The sequence below is a fragment of the Pan paniscus genome, chromosome 11, assembly GCF_029289425.2.
Source record: "Pan paniscus chromosome 11, NHGRI_mPanPan1-v2.0_pri, whole genome shotgun sequence".
NCBI lineage: Eukaryota > Metazoa > Chordata > Mammalia > Primates > Hominidae > Pan > Pan paniscus.
In genome coordinates this window covers 43,114,183-43,135,411 of record NC_073260.2, presented here as the reverse complement: position 1 = coordinate 43,135,411, position 21,229 = coordinate 43,114,183, and the positions used below count along the sequence as shown (strand labels likewise).

Sequence of the window (21,229 nt, the reverse complement as noted above, 5' to 3'; positions counted from 1 at the left end):
CTCCCAGTTGGATCCAATTCCCCAGGAACCGAGAAGAGAATGACCCCTTTTTGGCTATGCCCACCTGAGGCAGAACTTCCACCAAGTCGAGCTGGGAGAAGGAAAAGAGAGGGGTGGGGTCAATTCTCAAATGCCACGGCTGCCTATTGTTCTTACCAAGTGTTAGTAAGTTTACCTGAATCAATGTTTCCTCATTTGCCGTTATAATGTCTGGAGACTGTAATTACTTCTCTTTTTATAGTTTTTGCCAGCTTTGCTTGTTTCACAGAAGAATGAGTCCACAGGACTCCTCACGCTGCCATCTGACCTTTTCATAGACTTTTTCTTTAAAGACAAGGTCTTCCTTTGTCACCCAGGCTGAAGTGCAGTGGTGCAATCATGGCTCACTGCAGCCTCAACCTCCCAAGGTCAAGCTATCCTCCCACCTCAGCCTCCTAAGTAGGTGGGACTACAGGCATGCGCCACCATGCCTGGCTAATGTTTGTACTTTATGGTAGAGATGGTGGTCTCACTGTGTTGCCCAGGCTGGTCTCAAACTCCTGGGTTCAAGCAATCCATCCGCCTGCTTTGGCCTTCCAAAATGCTAGGATTACAGATATGAGCTACTGTGCCCGGCCTTCACAGACTTTTTTTTTTTTTTGAGACGGAGTCTCGCTCTGTTGCCCAGGCTGGAGTGCAGTGGCGCGATCTCAGCTCACTGCAAGCTCTGCCTTGCAGGTTCACACCATTCTCCTGCCTCAGCCTCCCGAGTAGCTGGGACTACAGGTGCCTGCCACCACGCCCAGCTAATTTTTTGTATTTTTAGTAGTGACGGGGTTTCACCATGTTAGCCAGGATGGTCTCCATCCCCTGACCTTGTGATCCACCCGCCTCGGCCTCCCAAAGTGCTGGGATTACAGGTGTGAGCCACCGCGCCTGGCTAGATCCTTATTTTTCTTTTATGCCATGGACCACAATGGCAGTCTAGTCACAGCCTCCTTCTTTGAATAATATTTTTAAATGCACAAAATTAAATACATAGAATTATAACGGAAACCAATTACCAAAAACCAGATATACACTATTTTTAATGTGATGTACTGAAAATATGCCTCTTTATGAACATATTAAATAACAAGAACCAATGGAGAGTCTAACAACTAGTAAATGACAAGTAGGGTATAAATGGTTTTTCTGTGAAACCCATAATGCAATATGAAAATATCTTTAATTCTATTGGTAACAAAGTTACAGGTACAGCTAATACTACTGTGGTTTCTCCTACATTCAAATGGAAAGAAATGCTAAATGTTGGTTAGAGGTTAGGGAAAATCCGGATGTATTCTTTCCCCAGCTGTGTGCACCAGCTCACTAAATCTTGTCCACGAACTCCAGGTTAAGAATCCCTACTACTTAAAGGATGGCCCAGGCTGGGCATGGTGGCTCACAACTGTAATCTCAGCACTTTGGGAGGCTGAGGCAGGTGGATCATTTGAGGTCAGGAGTTCAAGACCAGCCTGGCCAACATGGTGAAACCCCATCTCTACTAAAAATACAAAAATTAGCCAGGCATGGTGGCATGTGCCTGTAATCCCAGCTACTCAGGAGGCTGAGGCAGGAGAATCCCTTGAACCCGGGAGGCAGAGATCATGCCACTGCACTCCAGCCTGGGCAAGAGAGCAAGACTCCATCTCAAAAAAACAAAAAAAAAGGGGGGGAAGATGGTCTGGACCAACAGCCTGGGGTGGCTGGTGCTTTTCAAATCCCCTGGGATAAATGCAGGTTCTGATTCAGTGAATGTTCCCTGACAGTCTGCATTTCTAAGAGGCCCCAAGTTACCAATGCCACTTCTGGTGAAGGGACCGCAGATTGCAGACAAAAGCCTCAGGGCTTATCCTGGTGACGACTTTGGCCTGGAGGTGCCTTTTCTGTGTGTGTGCCTGAGGGCACAAAAAATGTATATTTCACTCTTCTCTAAACTAGGTCCTATTATTTAATCAACCTCAGCTGTGAAAAAGCTCCAATGCTTGAGATATACTTAATATATATATAAAGTATTAAAACAGGCCAGGTGTGGTGGCTCACGCCTGTAATCCCAGCACTTTGGGAGGCCAAGGCAGGTGGATCATGAGGTCAGGAGATCGAGACCATCCTGGCTAACATGGTGAAACCCCGTCTCTACTAAAAATACAAAAAACTAGCCGGGTGTAGTGGCGGGCGCCTGTAGTCCCAGCTACTGGGGAGGCTGAGGCAGGAGAATGGTGTGAAACTGGAAGGTGGAGCTTGTAGTGAGCCGAGATCATGCCACTGCACTCCAGCCTGGGAGACAGAGCAAGACTCCCTCTCAAAAAAAAAAAAAGTATTAAAACAGCAGGAAATAGTCCAAGTTAACAAATGGTGTAACTGTTATTTGTAGTACCATGGCAAGAGGTGTGCAAAATATCAAGGTAAGTAAACTAATGTTTGTGTCCCATCCACTAGCGGTTTTTACAATGTTTTTACCAGGAAAAATTATATCTGGAGACCTGGGTCACTGGACCTACATTTTTTCTTCAGCCTCGATGGGGTTTGCAGAGCCTTTCCATACCACTTCTCCACCTCCAGCACCCCCAACTAGCCTTAGTTCAAAAGCCTGATTGGAGCTTCCTTCAACCTCCCTCCTCCCTTAAACCCAAGTTCTTTAGCTGTACAGCAAACATTTCAACTTTCAACCCAGCTCCTAGGGCTGCTGGGCTGCTCTTAGGGTGCCCTCTGCTGGCCACACATGGAAGCAAGTGTAAAAGTCTTAAAACACATCTTTAAGAATTCCAAGAATAAAAATTAAAGATTTTTTTAAAAAATTGGAAGAAAGAAGGAAATTAGTTTTTGTTTGTTTTGCTTAGCATCTTTGGTCTCTGGAATTCAAAAAGTATGTTGATGCAACAGGAGGTAGTTAACAAAAGTTTGGATGGCCAGGTACAGTGGCTCAAGCCTGTAATCCCAGCACTTTGGGAGGCCGAGGAGGGTGGATCACCTGAGGCCAGGAGTTCGAGACCAACCTGACCAACTGGTGAAACCCAGTCGCTACTAAAAATACAAAAAAAAAAAAAATAGCCAGGCGTGGTGGCGTACGCCTATGATCCCAGCTACTTGGGAGGGAGGCTGAGACACGAGAATCACTTGAACCTAGGAGTTCGAGATTGTAGTGAGCCGAGATCATGCCACTGCACTCCAGCCTGGGAGACAGAGCAAGACCTTGTCTCAAAAAAAAAAAAAAAAGTCTGGGAGCTCCAAGTTTATACTCCAGAAGCCTTTTAATTATTTTATCTTACTATTTGTGCTTGTAGACACAGAATCTTGCCATATTGCCATGCCCAGCCCTCCAGAAGCCTCTTAAAAGCACATTGAAGGCTGGGCACAGTGGCTCACACCTGTAATCCCTACACTTTAGGAGGCCAAGGTGGGAGAATCACTTGAACTTGGGAGTTCGAGATCAGCCTGGGCAACAGGGCAAGAGTCTGTCTCTACAAAAACTATTTAAAATTAGGCAGGCTAATTTTTTAGTAGTGGTCCCAGCTCCTCGGGAGGCTGAGGTGGGAGGATCGCTTGAGCCTGGAAGGTGGAGACTGCAGTGAGCCGAGATCATGCAACTGCACTACAGCCTGGGAGACAGACTGAGACTCTGTCTCAAAAATAATAATAATAAAATAAATTAAATATAAAAGCATATTGAAACAGTAAAGAACTCCTACAACTCAACAACAATAAAACAAACAATTTGATTAAGAAATGGGCAATGGACTTGAATAGACATTTATTTAAGAAGATAAATAAATGGCCAACAAGTACATGAAAAAATGCTCAACACCACTAATCGATTAATTAGGGAAATACAAATCAAAACCAAAACACAGCCAGGCAGGTGAGCCTGTAGTCTCAGCTACTCCAGAGGCTGAGGCAGGAGGATCATTTGTGCCCAGGAGTTGCAGACCATCCTGGGCAACATAGTGAGATCCCATCTCTAAAAACAAAATAAAATAAAAATAAATTATTTTTTAAAACATCCATTATGATGGCTACTAGTAAAAATGAAACAGAAAATAACAAATGTTATTGAGGTTGTGGAGAAATTGGAACCCTTGATGGCGGGAATGTAAAATGGTGCAGCCACTATAGAAAACAGCATAGCAGGTCCTCAAAAACCTAAAAATAGACCACAGGATCCAGCTATTCCACTTCTAGGCATATATCTAAAAAAATTGAAAGCAGAGCCTTGAAGACATATTTGAACACCCATATTAATAGCAGCATTGTTCATAATAGCCAAATGGTGGAAGCAAGCCGAGTGTCCATCAGCAGATGACTGGATAAACAGAATGCGGCAAATCCACACCACACATTCAGACGTAAGGAAGGACGCTCTGCATGCTACAACATGGATGAACCTCGGTGATATGATGCTAAGTGAATAAACCTGTCACAAAAACTATATGATTCTACTTATATAAGGTATCTTGAATAGTCAAACTCACAAAGAGAGTAGAATGGGGGTTGCCAGGGGCCGGAGGGATGGGGAAATGGGAGTTCTTGTTTCATGGGTACAGAGTTTCGGTTTTGCAAGATGAAAAAGTTCTAGAGGTAGGTTGCACAATCAGTATGGTTACTCCTACTGGACTGTATACACTTAAAAATGGTTAGGATGGTAAAGTCTGTTATGTATTTTACCACAATTAAAAAAAAAGTTTTTTTTGAGACAGGGTCTCACCATGTCACTGAGGCTGGAGTGTAGTGGCGTGACCACAGCTCACTGCAGCCTCAACCTCCCAGGCTCAAGCAATCCTCCCACCTCAGCCTCTCCAGTAGCTGGGATCAGAGGTGTGCGCCACCATGCCTGGCTAATTTTTTTTGTAGAGATGATGTTTCGGCCATGTTACCCAGGCTGGCCTCAAACTCCTAGGCTCAAGCGATTTTCCCACCTCAGCCTCCCAAAGTGTTGGGATTACAGGCGTGAACCGCCGCACCCAGCCACATAAAAATCCACACGATTCCTTCCTGTGCTGGCCTGCTCCAGATCTGGCTCAGCTTCTCGAAACTCAGAAAGTTGCAGCTTGCAAGGATTTAGAGATCCAGTTGAATTTTACAGATTAAAATACTAGAGGCCACGACGGGCAAAGTGACTTGGGAAAGGTCTCCCGAGTTTAATAGTAGAGACAAGTTTAGTTAGTCTGGCTCCTGACTCCCAGACCGTGGCTCTATCCCGCACTCCAGTTCCAGTGGGGACACCCATTCCCACGCAGGGAGGGAAAAGGCACCCTATCCATTCGGGCCTCCTTCCCATACACCAGGGGTTGGCGGTAGGTGAGCATGTGAGGAAATGCACCTGTGGTAAAAGCTCCTGAACAAACCTGGAGGGAGATGAGAAGAAACAAACAGGTGAGCGCTTAAATGCTAACAGGATTGGCCGGGTTCGGTGGCTCACGCCTGTGATCCCAGCACTTTAGGAGGCCAAGGTGGGCAGATCACCTGAGGTCAGGAGTTCAAGACTAGCCTGGCCAACATGACGGCCAAACCTCGTCTCTACTAAAAATACAAAAATTAGCAGGGCGTGGTGGCAGATGCCTGTAATCTCAGCTACTCGGGAGGCTGAAGCAAGAGAATCACTTGAACCCGGGTGGCAGAGGCTGCAGTGAGCCGAGATTGCACCACTGCACTCTAGCATGGGGGATAGAGTGAGACTCTGTCTCAAAAAAAAAAAAAAATAGCTAACAGGATAAAGCCTGAGTATTTTTTTTTTCCCATTGAGTTACTTTGTAGCTTTCCCCAACCTCGAGTCATAAAGGAGTTTGGAATTGTCCCTTCAAGGTGACACATTCTGTTACATTGTGAATGACGGGCACTGTTTTCTGCCTCCAATAATATCACATGATGAGGCATACATAGAAATGATTTTTTATTTACTTTGATGATTAGGGAAAGATACCAACATAGCTTTCATCAAAGCTAACAAATAACTTTACTGGCAGTTAACTAATTTTATTAGACTAAAGACATGTCTGTTTAAACTGAAACAACTGGCCCTTTGCTTTGGCTGGGACCTTGGGAATCACGGCCAAGGTGCTGATCAGAAAAGAGTCACCATTACATCAACCTCCTCCCCAGCACACAGCACAGAGATGCCACGAAGGCCCCATAGGTCCCTAGAAGAGCAGCTGGGGCTCCACCTACCGAGTCCCAGTGGCTTATTTTGAAAAGATTTGCTTTCCACAGGTAAGGTGTCACCCAAGTACATTTCTTGAGACTGCCATTGGCTCATCCTGCATATGAGGTAGTTCTCTTTGCATTTTGCAGATGCTCTCACTTGCCCAGGGGGTGGATGTCACGAATCTGAAACCTCTGGCTTCACATTCCCACTGGGAATGCCCCCCCAGCCCGCAGTCACAAGTCAGTCTCCAATCCTGCTGCAGACTCTTTAGCTCTTCAAATCCAAACAGATGTTTTCTTCACCCACAGGTTTAGGTTTTAACTGGCTGCTCAGTGTTAAAAAGGAATATCTCAAGCCCCCTGCCATGCTGAAAGGAGAAAAAAAAAGTGAAAATAAATGACTGGGAATTTCACAGGGGCTCCAGCAGCAGTTGCTGGCGTTTTTATCAATACACCCACTTCATGCGGAGGGAATTATTCCAATATCTGTGTTTCTCCTCAAGTTTGTGGATTGCTTGATGAGAATTTCCCCTTATTTACAAGCCTTTGGAGGCAGAAAAAGAGTCATCAAATCTAATGCAGAACCTCAGAGAGAAAATAAGCACTTGGTTTCTACTGAATAAACTACATACCCTTAGCCTTAAATAGTATCCCACTGCTGAGACCCCAAATGCCTTTCAAAGCTGGCTTAGTCCACACCCCCTGCATGCCGAGCCTAGTGGGCACAAAGGTTAACACCCTCCACTTTATAGGAGGAGGGCAGAGAATGCAGGGGCCTGCTGTGAGGAAGACAGGTGAGTTAAATTCCGATCCCAGCCCCGCAAACTGCCATCACACGTGTCCCCATGGATCTGCATGAGGATGAACCCAGTGATGAAGTAAAATTATCTTAGAAATTAGAATGTCAAAACGCCTCCTGGCTTAACATGAAAGACTTCTCCAGGCTCTTTTGCTTATTACATATTAATCAAAGTGTTTAAGGTTCTTGTCTTCCCAAAGCGAGTCCATTAAAAATTCCCACTCACCAAATATTTAACCCTACAAAGTTTAACAAAGAGAAAATGTAGTCTCCACCGATTAATATCCCAATGTAGGCAACGGATACATTCTGCAGAAAAAGAGAGAGGATTCGTCATTTTAAAAGTAAACTGTTTAGGGGAAAATATAAATAGTAAAACCTGAAACTAGACATTTTAGTTACTTTGCATAGAGACTTGTACATAGGGATATTCACAGGTGGTTGAACAAAATAAAAACCATTACAGGCCAGGAACGATGGCTCACGCCTGTAATCCCAAAACTTTAGGAGGCCAAAGTCAAAGGATCACTTGAGCCCAGGAGTTTAAGACCAGCCTGGGCAACATAGTGAGATCCCATCTCTACAAAAAAATTTTTAAAAGTAGCCGGGCATGGTGGCACATGCCTGTAATCCCAGCTACTCCACACGGACTGCAGTGGGAGGATTGCTTGAGCCCAGGAAGTCAAGGCTGCAGTGAGCTACATGCCACTGTACTCCAGCCTGGGCAACAGAGCAAGACCCTGCCTCAGAAAAATAAATAAATAAGCCATTACATATGGGGCTTACTAAATAAATGCAGTAAATTATGGTATGATAACAACAGAAAATTGCATTATTCTCTCTCTTGATCCAGTTGGCATGCAGGCAAAAGAGGAAGAGTGGGGCTGTCATCAGCTTGCCAGATTCCTATCTCTTTACTATCATTGGGTAGTGAGGTTTTCTGGGGTTTTTTGTTTTTTTTTTTTTTTTTGAGACAGAGTCTCACTCTGTTGCCCAGGCTGGAGTGCAGTGGCACAATCTCAGCTCACTGCAACCTTTGCCTCCCAGGTTCAAGAGATTCTCCGGTCCAGCCTCCCAAGTAGCTGGGACTACAGGGCACTCACCACCACGCCTGGCTCATTTTTGTACTTTTAGTAGAGATGGTGTTTCGCCATACTGGCCAGGCTGGTCTCTAATTCCTGACCTCAGGTGATCTGCCTGCCTTGGCCTCTCGAAGTGCTGGGATTACAGGCATAAGCCACTGTGCCTGGTTTTTCTTTTTTTTTTTTTTTTTTTCAACCTTGGGCTCCCACACTACACTGCAATCTGTGGACACACCAGGGCCAAGTAGTGAGTTAATTATCTTGATCGTAAACTTGAGCAGAGTGGAGACAGTCAACAAATTCCAGGCCGTGCTCTGCCCGGTGCATTCTAGGAGACCTCTGGGCACCCAGGGGACAGGTAAACTCTTGAAGCAGGCAGTGTTTTCACACACTCTAGGACTTCATGTGAATAGAAAAATGAAGCAATTATGGAATAGAATCCAGAACACCTCTCCCCCTATTCATTCATGTGCATGTGTGTGTATTCAGATGCATCCACACAAGCAAACACCCACACACCAACCCACCAGCTCATGATCTCATCACACAGCATACACCTCCACAAGGGCTCCACTTCTCAGTGGGCAGGTTCTCCCAGAAAACCAAATTATGGATCACAAGGTATCTTGCTAATCATTGATACCTGGACTGATTTTATTCTTTTTAGCTTTTTACTTCATTTTCCCAGACCCACCCCCTCCGAGCCAACCCCAACTTAAAAGTTATAATTCATCTCTCCTTTATAAATTAGCAATCTGTCCCTCTATTCTATGCAATAGATTAGAAGAAGTAAGACGGGGCCGGGCTCGGTGGCTCACGCCTGTAATCCCAGCACTTTGGGAGGCCGAGGGGGGTGGATCACGAGGTCAGGAGTTCAAGACCAGCCTGTCCAACATGGTGAAACCTGGTCTCTACCAAAAATATAAAAAATTAGCCGGGTGTGGTGGCAGGCGCCTGTAATTCCAGCTGCTCGGGAGGCTGAAGCAGGAGAACCGCTTGAACCAGGGAGGTGGAGGTTGCAGTGAACCAAGATCGTGTCACTGAACTCCAGCCTGGACAACAGAACGAGACTCTGTCTCAAAAAAAAAAAAAAGAAGTAAGATGGGATCACACAGGCCCAGCTGAAAAGGTCACAGCCCTCGTTCTTACACCACCAACAACAACAAAATCAAACCCGGCCTCCAATGGAATATTTGGATTTCCATTCCTTGACTCAGTTGTTCCCTTCCAAGTTTCCATCCACTCACCTTGATGGCTCCAACCACTGCTGTCGTCAGGGCTGAATTGTAATAGCTGCACAGAACCGTGGAGTACATCAGCAGAAACCTGTGACAAGGAAGCAGACACTGGAGTGTGTGCCTCACTACGCTGGGTAATGACAAATAGGTTAAGGCCAGCAGAGACCCCCACACAAGCACTTTAAGCGAAGAAAAAAGAAACACATATCATAAAGGTTTTGTAACCCACATCTTAAGATATGTTGCTATTGGTCTTATGACAGGAAAATGGTCCAGCTGTGAATTAGCTAAACCTTCTATTTAAGGTATCCTTCTCATTTTCTCTGTACATTTCCAATGAATGTTTCCACAACATGGGGGTAAGGAGAACAAGGTTTAATGACCTGAAATCTCTCATTTATCAGCATGTTAAATGAAGTTAAGAATTGGAGTTTTTAATCCTCTGTGCCTCAGAATCGCCTGCTGCACTTTTTTTTTTTTGGTAGGGACGGAGTCTCGCTCTGTCACCCAGGCTGCAGTGCAGTGGTGCAATCTCGGCTCACTGCAACCTCCACCTCCTAGGTTCCAGCAATTCTCCTGCCTCAGCCTTCCAAGTAGCTGGGACTACAGGCTCATGCCGCCATACCCAGCTACTTTTTTTTGTATTTTAGTAGAGATGGGGTTTCACCACGTTGCCCAGGCTGGTCTTGAACTCCTGAGCTCAGGCAATCCACCCGCCTTGGCCTCCCAAAGTGCTAGGATTACAGGCGTGAGCCACCGCGCCCGGCCTGCCTGCTGCACTTCCAACACACAACGAACGATGCCTGGCAGAGGTTCTGCTTCACATGGTTTGAGGTGGGGCCCTGATCGTGCACGATATGAAAGATCCTCAGGTGATTCTGATCTGTAGCCAGAGCAGAGGACCTCTGGTGTCAGAAGAGAAAATCAGCTGAGCGATTGCTGCCTTGGACAGAGGAGATTGAAATAGATTCCACTTGTGGATAATGCTCCTGTAACTGTTACCAAAGTTAACTCAGGCACTTAACATGACCGTAGGTATTGATACTTACTTGCCAATAAAATGACTACAGCCTTGTGAATGAGCGCCAGACAAGAAAACACATACACAGGTAAAGAATGCCAAATCCAGTCAGGTAAAGAAGCGAGCTAATTCCAGTCAAGCAGTGATGGAAATTAGCTGCAACCTCACCTAAGCTGCAACTCAGATCAGATGATGGAATGTTGAAAGGGATTACAAACTGGCTGAGAAAGAAACATGGACGGTACAAGGAGAGTACAAGATGTGTGAGATTTGAAAAGCTAAATCCCAGGTCAGGCTCGGCACGGTGGCTCACGCCCATAATCCCAGCACTTTAGGAGGCAGAGGTGGGTGAATCACCTGAAGTCAGGAGTTCGAGACCAGCCTGGCCAACATGGTGAAACCCTGTCTCCACTAAAAATACAAAAATTAGCCGGGCGTGGCGGCACATGCCTGTAATCCCAGCTACTCAGGAGGATGAAGCAGAATTGCTTGAACCCAGGAGGCGGAGCTGAAATCGTACCACTGCACTCCAGCCTGGGTGACAGGGCGAAACTCCATTTCAATTAATTAATTAATTAATTAGTCCCAGGTTAAAGGCAGGAACTTGGATTCACCATTGACAGAGAGAAGTGAACTCAACTCTAGCAAAGGGGTTAGTGCACCTGCACTTGGGTAAGCACAGAATTTATTTAATTCTAGAATCCTGCTAGAATTTAACACTCGGTCTTGGTCCTAGGCTCAAATCTCTGGTGGAGATCACAGTCACAAACCTTCAACACGATAACCTCTGTTGGCCTGAGTGTGTTTATTACTAGAGGTGGTAGAGGGAAAAAAATCAGAATATCAAGCTTTACAAGTTGAAGAATAAACTTAACTTCAAACTTAAATTTTGTAATCTTTGCAATACTGTGTGCATTGTAATTAAAACAATTTGAAAAGTTAAAGAAACTCTGTGGTTCTAATTTGAAATATATAATTGATATTAGACTTGCAATTTTAATTTGAAAGAAGAGCGTCAAAGTCTGCATCAGGATTTGAATGTTTTTAAGAAGCTGATTTACCCCATTTCTAAATTTGGTTTATTAGATTTCAAAGAGTTGCTTAAGTACAGAAAGCAATCTACTAGCTTTGTTAATTGGCCTCAGGGGTTGGAATTGCTGAAGAAAAAGTAGGCAGCTCCCATTTGTAAAAACAGTTGAAAATGCTTAAATTCTTTTAATTCACTAAGTTGTAAATGGAACTGATTTATAGTACATTGTTTAGGGGATTTTAATCAGCTAAACTTGAGTTAATAAGCCATTTATCAAATAACGAAAGTAAATGTTCTTTTATAGAAAAATTGTTAGCCTTCTAAATAAGGCAATAATATTTGTAAGTTGAACTTTAAGGCTTAAGAAAAAATCTAAGTTTCGGCCAGGTGTGGTGGCTCACGCCTGTAATCCCAGCAGTTTGGGAGGCCAAGGCAGGCAGATCACAAGGTCAGGAGATTGAGACCATCCTGGCCAACATGCTGAAACCCTGTCTCTAATAAAAATACAAAAAAAATTAGCCAGGCATGGTGGCATGCGCCTGTAATCCCAGCTACTCGGAGGCGCTGAGGCAGGAGAATTGCTTGAGCCTGAGAGGCGGAGGTTGCAGTGAGCCGGGATCGCACCACTGCACTTTAGCCTGGGCAACAGAGCGAGACTCTGTCTCAAAAAAAAAAAAAAAAAGAAAATCCAAGTTTCTCAAATTGTTATAATTTTAATAAATCTAACACTAATTTAGATTCCCAGGAGCTATAAATAATCCTATTTATCCATACAATGAAAAAATTAAAAAACTCAAACTGATGCCACTGAGTGCCTGCTCTGCCAGGCCCTGGCTGTCGGAGGGGACCATCCCATCCACAGCACCTGCCCCGGAGCCACTCAGACCCAGATCAGAGGAGAGAGCTGCACAGCAGCGGGAGCACAGCACAGGGCCCAGCCCAACGCAGGGGCAGACAGGAGCTTCCTGCAGGCCGCCTACGCACCAGCACAGCCTTAAACCAAGGACAGCATGGATGTTCTTTATTTCCACTTTTGCTTTAAAATTCCAACTCCAGGGTTCCAATCATGCAACATTTTCTCCATCCTCCATTTTTCTTTTCTTAAAAAAGGGTTGGGGGGAACCTCATCTCTTGACAAGATCTGGCTATATTACCCAGGCGGGACATGAATGCCTGGGTTCAAGTGATCCTCCCGCCTGTCTTCCAAGTAGCTGGGACTACAGATGTGTGTCGTCACACCCGGCTCCATCTTAGTGAAACCACCTCAGCCTGCATTCAGAATCAGAAGACATCACGGATCTAAGATCCCAGCACCCATCCATCATGAGTGTGGGTGACTAGGACATCACTCACCAGCTGGGCTGAGCCAAGGGAGGAGAATCCCTCCCTAACATTCTGGAGTGAGCCTCAGTGAGCAGCCATCCTCCTTAGCAACAGATGGCGGCTAGATAGAAGGGCTGCACTTCTTTTTTCTTTTGCTTTTTCTTTTTTTTTTTTTTAAAGATGGGGTCTCACTCTTTCGCCCAGGCTGGAGTGCAGTGGTGTGATCATGGTTCACTGCAGCCTCCACCTCCCAGGCTCAAGCAATCCTCCCACCTCAGCCTCTCAAGAAGCTGGGACTACAGGTACACATCACTAAACTTGGCTAATTTTTAAATTTTTTCTAGATACAGAGTCTTGCTATCTTGCCTAGGCTGGTCTGGAACTCTGGGGCTCAAGCAATCCTCCCTCTCCGGCCTCCCAAAGTGCTGGGACTATAGGAATTAGTCACCACTCCCAGCTTCTTAATATATCCACTAGATGTCCCCAGAGAGGGCAAATATAGAACCACCGGGCTCAAAGTAGCAGTATATTACATTTTTTAAAAGACTCTATTTCTATATGCAAAAAAAAACTTGCATAGTTCTTTGGCCAAAACCAAGACTTTGAACTAAAAGAACCTTCGTTAACTCAGTACTCAGTGCAAGGGAAACCTCACCACTTTTATTACTGAAAATATCAACCTCCACATGACTAGCTTTGATTTTACTATCTGTAGATTAATAAAATACAAAGATATTTAAAAGTATTGCTGAATTCTTAGTAACCTTTTTTACCATTCTATATTTTTTTAGATAGGGTCTCACTCTGTTGCTCAGGCTGGAGTACAGTGGCACAATCACAACTCACTGGGCTCACATGAGCCCAGCCTCCATCTTCTGGGCTCAGGTGGTCTTCCCACCTCAGCCTCCCAAAGTGCTGGGATTACAGGTGTGAGCCACCACGCCCAGCGCGCTCTGTATTTTGAAGTCATGATATTATCTGTGTACATTTGAAATATAACAGCACATACATCTGATGCACATTTATTCAGACAACAGAGGCCAGCTGAGTGTTCTGCTTCTAGGGCCCCCAGGGTGGAGGTGCCCAAGTAGAAACTCCTGGACCAGAGCCTCTGCTCAAAGCCTTCTTCTTCCTGTTCTAAAAACAGCACAAAAAGTAACTGCCTTACCCAACGTTGTGGCAGTCACAAACAGAACTCAAATGACCTAGTTTATACCTTGTCACTGATTACCGTTCCCTGCCCCAACAAATATAGAAACTCAACAAACGTTCAAATATTCACAGGCCACTTTTGCATTCCTTCCACCATCCACAATGGTACCCAAGCACATCATTCTCTTATAATTCCAGATGTCAAAGAATTCCAAGGAACCTCATCCTCACCATCTCTAGGAAGAACTCACTCCTAAGAACTCACAGAGTGCCAGCCTGGACAACATGGTGAAACCCCGTCTCTACTAAAAATACAACAATTAGCTGGGCTTGGTGGCTGGAACCTATAATCTCAGCTACTCAGGAGGCTGAGGCAGGAGAATCGCTTGAACCCAGGAGGCGGAGGTTGCAGTGAGATGAAATCGCGTCACTGCATTCTAGCCTGGGCAAACAGAGTGAGACTCCATCTCAAAAAAAAAAAAAAAAAAAGACATTCTTTATGTCTTTTAAAGGACAGAAATTCTACAGGATTGAATAATTTGGCAGGAGACATTTACATATATACACACACACATATACATATATACTTTTATATATATAAATACACACTTTTTTATATATATACTTTTTTTAGAGACAGGCTCTCCCTCTGTTGCCCAGGCTGGAGTGTAGTGGTGCCATCATAGCTCACTGCAGCCTCAAACTCCTGAGCTCAAGCAATCCTCCTGCCTCACCCTCCTGAGTAGCTGGAACTACAAGAACATGCCACCATATTTGCCTAACTTTTTTCTGTAGAAATGAGTTCTCATATGTTGCCCAGGCTGGTCTCAAACTCCTGGCCTCAAGTGATCCTCCCACTCAGCCTCCCAAACAAAGCTTTGGGGCTACAGGCATGAGCCACTGTGTCTGGCATAGATTTCTTGTATTTCTCACCTGCATTTTCACATCTATGATCTTCAAAACACTCCTCCACTGGTACTTGGAGAGTGGCTGTGGCCCACGGATTTTGTAAGCATATGCTGTCCATTTGCAAGTTTGATAATTGCTCAGCCATTGCAATTAAGCAATGTTCTGCTTTTGCGGCACCAATAATAACTAGCTTTTAAACTTTTATTTTTCACAGCCCTTTTGTGAGAGAACATTTTCACGGATCTTTTCTGTTGTGTTGTTAGGAATACAGTAAGAAGGAATGATATTTGGCTTCCTCAATAAAGGAATCTATATTAGTCAGCGTTCCCCAGAGGAACGGAACCAATAGAACACACAAGTATAGATATATGAGAGGGGATTTATCAGGGGAATTGGCTCCCACAATTATGGAGGCTAAAAAGTCCCAAGACAGGCCATCTGCAAGCTGGAGACCCTGAGATGCCAGTAGCGTGGCTTAGGCCAAGTCCAAAGGCCTGAGAACGAGCGAAGCCTTTGGTGTAACTTGGTGGTCCAAGGCCAAAGGCCTCCTGACCACAGACTGCTGGTGGAAGCCCTAGATTCCCAAGGCCAGTGAGCCAGGAGTTCTGATGTCCAAGGCAGCAGAAGAAAGTCTGTCCCAGATTTCAAAGAGGGATGGATTCGCCTCTGTATTTGATCTCTCCATGCCCATGGCCAATTGGCTGGTGCCTGCCAACCATGAGGGCAAATCCTCCCCACCTGGTCCACTCAGACTCACAGGCCAATCTCCTGTGGAAACCCCCACACATATACACACACACACAGACACCTAAAATAAAGCTTCACTGGGTTCCCAGGTATTCCTTAATCCAGTCGAATTGATACCTGAATTTAACTCCACAATTCCCCCTGCTTGTCAATTGGCACCCACAGGCATCGCCTTAAACCATACTTAAGTTTCCGAATGAAGACAGTAACAAAGAAATTTTGTTATTTAGTTGCATCCATCTGATGTGACACAACATGTATCCTGCATACAACAGAAATACACAATCCCTTCCACAGAATTCAGCTTTCAGGATTTCAACATTTGAGATTCTACTCTTTCAGGATTATAATTTTTTGAAGTTAGATCTTTTGGGGGTTATGGCATTCAGGATAGTGTTGTGAAAGGAAAATTAAATCTCAGAACCCCAAACTCACAATGCCAAAGGGAGAAGTTAAGTCTGGAAACTGAGTCACACAAAAACTGCCTTCCATTCTGTTCCTCAATAGATAGCTGCAAAGAGAGAGGGCCACACATCTCCCCAGGTGGCCTCCCTCGCAAATTGCTCACAAGGAAGTTCCTTGCAGTTCCCAAAATCTTCACCCTAAAACAGAGTTCTGCTGAATTTCACCCTGATTTTATTTATTTATTTATTTATTATTTTTTGTCACCCAGGCTAGAGTGCAATGGCACAGCCTCGGCTCACTGCAACCTCCACCTCCCAGGTTCAAGAGATTATCGTGCCTCAGCCTCCCAAGTACCTTGGATTACAGGGGCACAGTACCACGCCCCGCTGATTTTTGTATATTTAGTAGAGACAGGGTTTCGCCATGTTGGCCAGGCTGATCTCGAACGCCTGACCTCAAGTGATCTGCCCACCTCGGCCTCCCAAAGTGCTGGGATTACAGGCTTGAGCCACCATGCCCGCATGATGATGTAAATTAATAGCTTATCTTAAACAGGTATGGACAAAGACAAAACTAGAAATCATCCCTCTGCCCACTCCAAGACAAATGCATGATTGCCTCCTTCTCCTGTATGCTTGCTTTTATCTTATGTAAAATGCAGATTTGCTGAAAGCCAGACAAATGAATAATTGTTCCTCGACCCCTCCTTTCACATGTAACATGTGGATTCAGTGAGCACTAATCAAAGTCTTGCAAGAATGTGGGACTCACTGACCTTACAAGAATGTAACCACTCACTTCCTGACATACCCTCCCTCCCTTTTTTTTTCTTTCCCTCTGCCCCTCCTGCCACCCTTTCCCCTTTAAATATTGAAGTCCTCAAAATTCTCCTTGGAAAAAGCACAGGCCACAGATCCTACTGTGACTTGTTTCTTTTTCCCCAAGTGCAGCCTCAACCTTGGAAAAATGAACCTCTAAATAGATTGAGACCTGTCTCAGACACTTTTTGGTTTACAGCAGGGGTCCCCAAGCCTCGGGCTGCAGACCGGTACCAGTCCACAGCCTGTTAGGAACCCAGGTGCACAGCAAAAGGTGAGCAAGCATGACCGCCTGAGCTCCACCTCCTGTCAGATCAGTGATGGCATTAGGTTCTCATAGGAGCACAAACCCTATTGTGAACTGCGCCTTTGAGGGATGTAGGTTGCGTGTTCCTTATGAGAATCCAATGCCTGATGATCTGAGGTGGAACAGTTTCATCCCCAAACCATCCTTACCCATCCTGCATCCATGGAAAAATTGTCTTCCAAGAAACCGGTCCCTGGTGCCAAAAAGGTTGGGGACTGCTGGTTTACAGTGTCTTTCAGGACTGTGGTTGGCACTGGCCCTTTCACCATTCTATCGGCTTCTTAACAAAACATTTCAAAGCGTAATAATTTTTAAATTATATTTTCAACTCGGAATAGAGGTTTGGTGGCTGAAAAGAGCAAGTCTGAAATGCAAACCTGAAAGCGATGAAAGCAGGTAAGAGGCTGAGTGGGCTCGCCTGGAGTCTGGAGTTGCGGTGTGTGTGTTAACCCTAAAACATCCCTTAGCACCGGTCAGGAGAGAAGAGACAGCCCAAGTCCAGCACCAGTCCCCAAAGCCAAGGATGTGCTAGGAAGCTTACTATGGAGATGCAGATGATCAGATCCTAGCATACTTTGACTGAGAAACTACAAGAAAGCAGGATTCTGAAAAAGCCGCCATGCCAAAATGGAAGTCTCCTTGCAGTGCAGTTTCAGACTTAAAACTTTACCATTAAAGGTAAAGTTCATGTTGGCCGGGTTCGGTGGCTCACACCTGTAATCCCAGCACTTTGGGAGGCCAAGGCAGGCAGATCACCTGAGATCAGGAGTTCAAGACCAGCCTGGCCAACAAGGTGAAACCCTGTCTCTGCTAAAAATACAAAAATTAGCCAGGCGCAGTGGTGGGTGCCTATAATCCCAGCTACTCGGGAGGCTGAGGCAGGAGAATCACTTGAATTCAGGAGGCAGAGGTTGCAGTGAGCCGAGATTGTGCCACTGCACTCCAGACTGGGCGACAGAGCGAGACTCCATCTTAAAAAAAAAAAAGACCCACTTTGGAAATTAACATCCACCTTGTTTCATCAAACTTGAGTAAACCTGAAATGTTAATGATTTCATCATTTTTACTGTTTTACTTATAATAACTACACCTTTACGAATTTTCTTTTTTTTTTTTTTTGAGACAGAGTCTCGCTCTGTCGCGAGGCTGTAGTACAGTGGCGCGATCTCGGCTCACTGCAACCTCCAACCCTGTGGTTCAAGTGATTCTCCTGCCTCAGCCTCCTGAGTAGCTGGGATTACAGGCACATGCCACCAGGTCCGGCTAATTTTTGTATTTTTAGTAGAGATGGGGTTTCACCATGTTGGCCAGGCTGGTCTCAATCTCCTGACCTCGTGATCCGCACACCTCGGCCTCCCAAAGTGCTGGGATTACAGGTATGAGCCACTGCACCTGGCCTGAATTTTCAATTTCTAAAATGACTACTGATAAAATAATATATTAATAATTCTTATCAAAAGGGCATTTGTTTTTAAGAAACACATTATTAAATGGGGAAAAAAAGTATGGAATTGTAGGCCGGGCATGGTGGCTCACGCCTGTAATCCCAGCGCTTTGGGAGGCCGAGGCGGGTGGACCATGAGGTCAGGAGATCGAGACCATCCTGGCTAACATGGTGAAACCCCGTCTCTACTAAAAAAATATAAAAAAAATTAGCTGTGGTGGCGGGCGCCTGTAGTCCCAGCTACTCGGGAGGCTGAGGCAGGAGAATGGCATGAACTCACGAGGCGGAGCTTGCAGTGAGCCAAGATCGCGCCACCGCACTCCAGCCTGGGCGACAGAGGAAGACTCCGTCTCAAAAAAAAAAAAAAGTATGCAATTGTAGACAGATGGGGTCAAGCCTGTCATGGGCAAGCCCTGGAGGGTGACAGCTCACAGCGAGGCTGCCCGCCCTCACCCACTGAGGACAGCTGACCTCAGAGGGTCCACTTCTTGGTTTCCTTCATGGAATGGTTAAACGGTGAAGTGCATGTCAAAAACAAAAAACAAACCAAAAAAGCCAATATCTCATCAAGTTTACAATGACATGAGAAGACTTCGAAACTTTGCTCTCCTGTTCACAGAGGAATATGGGCTTAGCCAGGGAAAGGTGCTAGTCTTAAGTTTGGGTACTAAAGGTTGACTTCTTATTTTTCGATTAGAGAGAAAAATAAGAGATGGTTTGACAAAGGGTGACTCACAAGCATGGCTTAGATTTTTTTTTTCAAGGTTAAATGTTCTCACTCAACAACTGGGAAAACTACAGGTATTTTACTAAACTTATGCTTCCAACAATGGCTAAGTGCTCTAAGGCAGCAGTCCCCAACCTTTTTGGCACCAGGGACCGGTTTTGTGGAAGACAATTTTTCCATGAATGGGGAGGAAGTTTGGCTTGGGGCCAAACTCTAGGGGGAGGAGGGGATACTGAGCCCAGACTCCCAAAAGGCCTAAAGGGATCAAGGTCTGGGGCAACCCCTGGCTACCAGCAGAAGCAAATACAACTTGTCCCTATAGAAAAGTGTCTCAAATTCCCAATTTCAGCTCATGGGACTGATCAAGGTTAAGCAAAATGGACCGGGTGTGGCGGCTCATGCCTGTAATCCCAGCACTTTGGGAGGCCGAGGCAGGTGGATCACCTGAGGTCAGGGGTTTGAGACCACCCTAGCCAACATGATGAAACTCCGTCTCTACTAAAAATACAAAAATTAGCCAGGTGTGGTGGTGGGCACCTGCAATCCCAGCTACTCGGGAGGCTGAGGCAGGAGAATCACTTGAATGCAAGAGGCAGAGGTTGCAGTGAGCCAAGATCGTGCCACTGGACTCCAGCCTGGGTGACAAAGTGAGACTCCATCTCAAAAAAAAAAATTTTTTTAAGCAAAATGCTCACAATCACAGGTCACCAAACACAGAAGAAAGCAAACCACAATGAACATCGCCTGAAACAAAAAAACTGCATGCTTAAATTCTCAAGAGCTGCTGCCGATGCTGGGATTGTCAGATACAGAATATGGAATAGCTGTGTGTGACACCTAAAGAAATAAAAGGCACAGTCACAAGGATCACCAGTGAGAGTATTCTAAATGAACAGATACGTTTGGGAAAAAACTGTGGAACTTTTACAAATAAAATATAAAATTGTTAAAATCAAAAACTCCATCAACATTAAATCATTAAATCAGACACAGCTAAAGAGAGAACTAACGAATGGAAGATAGACAGAAATGTTTTTACTGCATGTGAGTACATCATTGCAATTGAAATCGAGTTTGAGAATTGAAGAGTGTTGATCAAAGAGGTCATGAGTTGTCTTTGTTCATTTACACAGAATGAAAAGTGTGGCAGGTGAGAGGGAATGCATCTTCCTTCACAGGAAAAATCATTTGATGAGTAATTCCCTGCTATAGGAATTCAAGGGCCCCTTCAGTATGGGAGAAGGTACCAATGCCTGTATTGGAATGAACGCCCGCTCAGGGAGAATACTCCCAAGATTTCCAACAGTGTTGCCTCTGGGGAAGAAAACTACAGTGCTGGAGGCGAGGAAGAATGGAGGGGAGTTGGTATTCCCTATTTATTCTTTTTGTTTGTTTGTTTGTTTGAGATGGAGTCTCCTCTGTCACCCAGGCTGGAGTGCAGTGGCGCGATCTTGGCTCACTGCAACCTCCACCTCCTGGGTTCAAGCGATTCTTCTGCCTCAGACTCCTGAGTACCTGGGACAACAGGTGTGCATCACCACACCCAGCTAATTTTTGTATTTTTAGTAGAGATGGGGTTATGCCATGTTGGCCAGGCTAGTCTCAAACTCCTGACCTCAGGTGATCCACCTGCCTCAGCCTCCCTATTTATTCTTTTGTACCTTCTTAATGATTTCCTAGTTGCATGTATCACCTATTCATGCAAAGGGATTTTCAAGTCTTTAGAAGACTGAAATAGACACAAACTATATGGTCTCTCAACCAGAAGATATACCTAAAGAAAATTTCAAGAATGGGGCCGGGCGCGGTGGCTCACGCCTGTAATCCCAGCACTTTGGGAGGCCGAGGCGGGCAGATCACAAGGTCAGGAGATTGAGACCATCCTGGCTAATACAGTGAAACCCCATCTCTACTAAAAATACAAAAAATTAGCCAAGTGTGGTGGTGCATGCCTGTAATCCCAGCTACTCGGGAGGCTGAGGCAGAATTGCTTGAACCTGGGAGGCAGAGGTTGCAGTAAGCCAAGATTGTGCCACTATACTCTAGCCTGGGCAACAAAGCAAGACTC

General features: G+C 45.2%; 1 protein-coding gene across 3 annotated transcripts in view; it reads right to left on the bottom strand.

Annotated features, from left to right (window-relative positions):
- Positions 1-5,884: 5,884 nt before the first annotated feature.
- SLC35D2 (solute carrier family 35 member D2) overlaps positions 5,885-21,229 on the bottom strand; it is a 63,169-nt gene continuing 47,824 nt past the window's right edge. For all 3 annotated transcript variants that reach the window (XM_063594304.1, XM_034967807.4, XM_003811174.6), the window contains 3 exons: positions 9,288-9,366; positions 7,185-7,267; positions 5,885-6,527 (listed from right to left, as the gene is read on the bottom strand). In XM_063594304.1, coding sequence (XP_063450374.1) covers positions 6,471-6,527; positions 7,185-7,267; positions 9,288-9,366 — 219 coding nt within the window. In that variant the 3' untranslated portion in view covers positions 5,885-6,470. The remainder of the gene's footprint in view (positions 6,528-7,184; positions 7,268-9,287; positions 9,367-21,229) is intronic.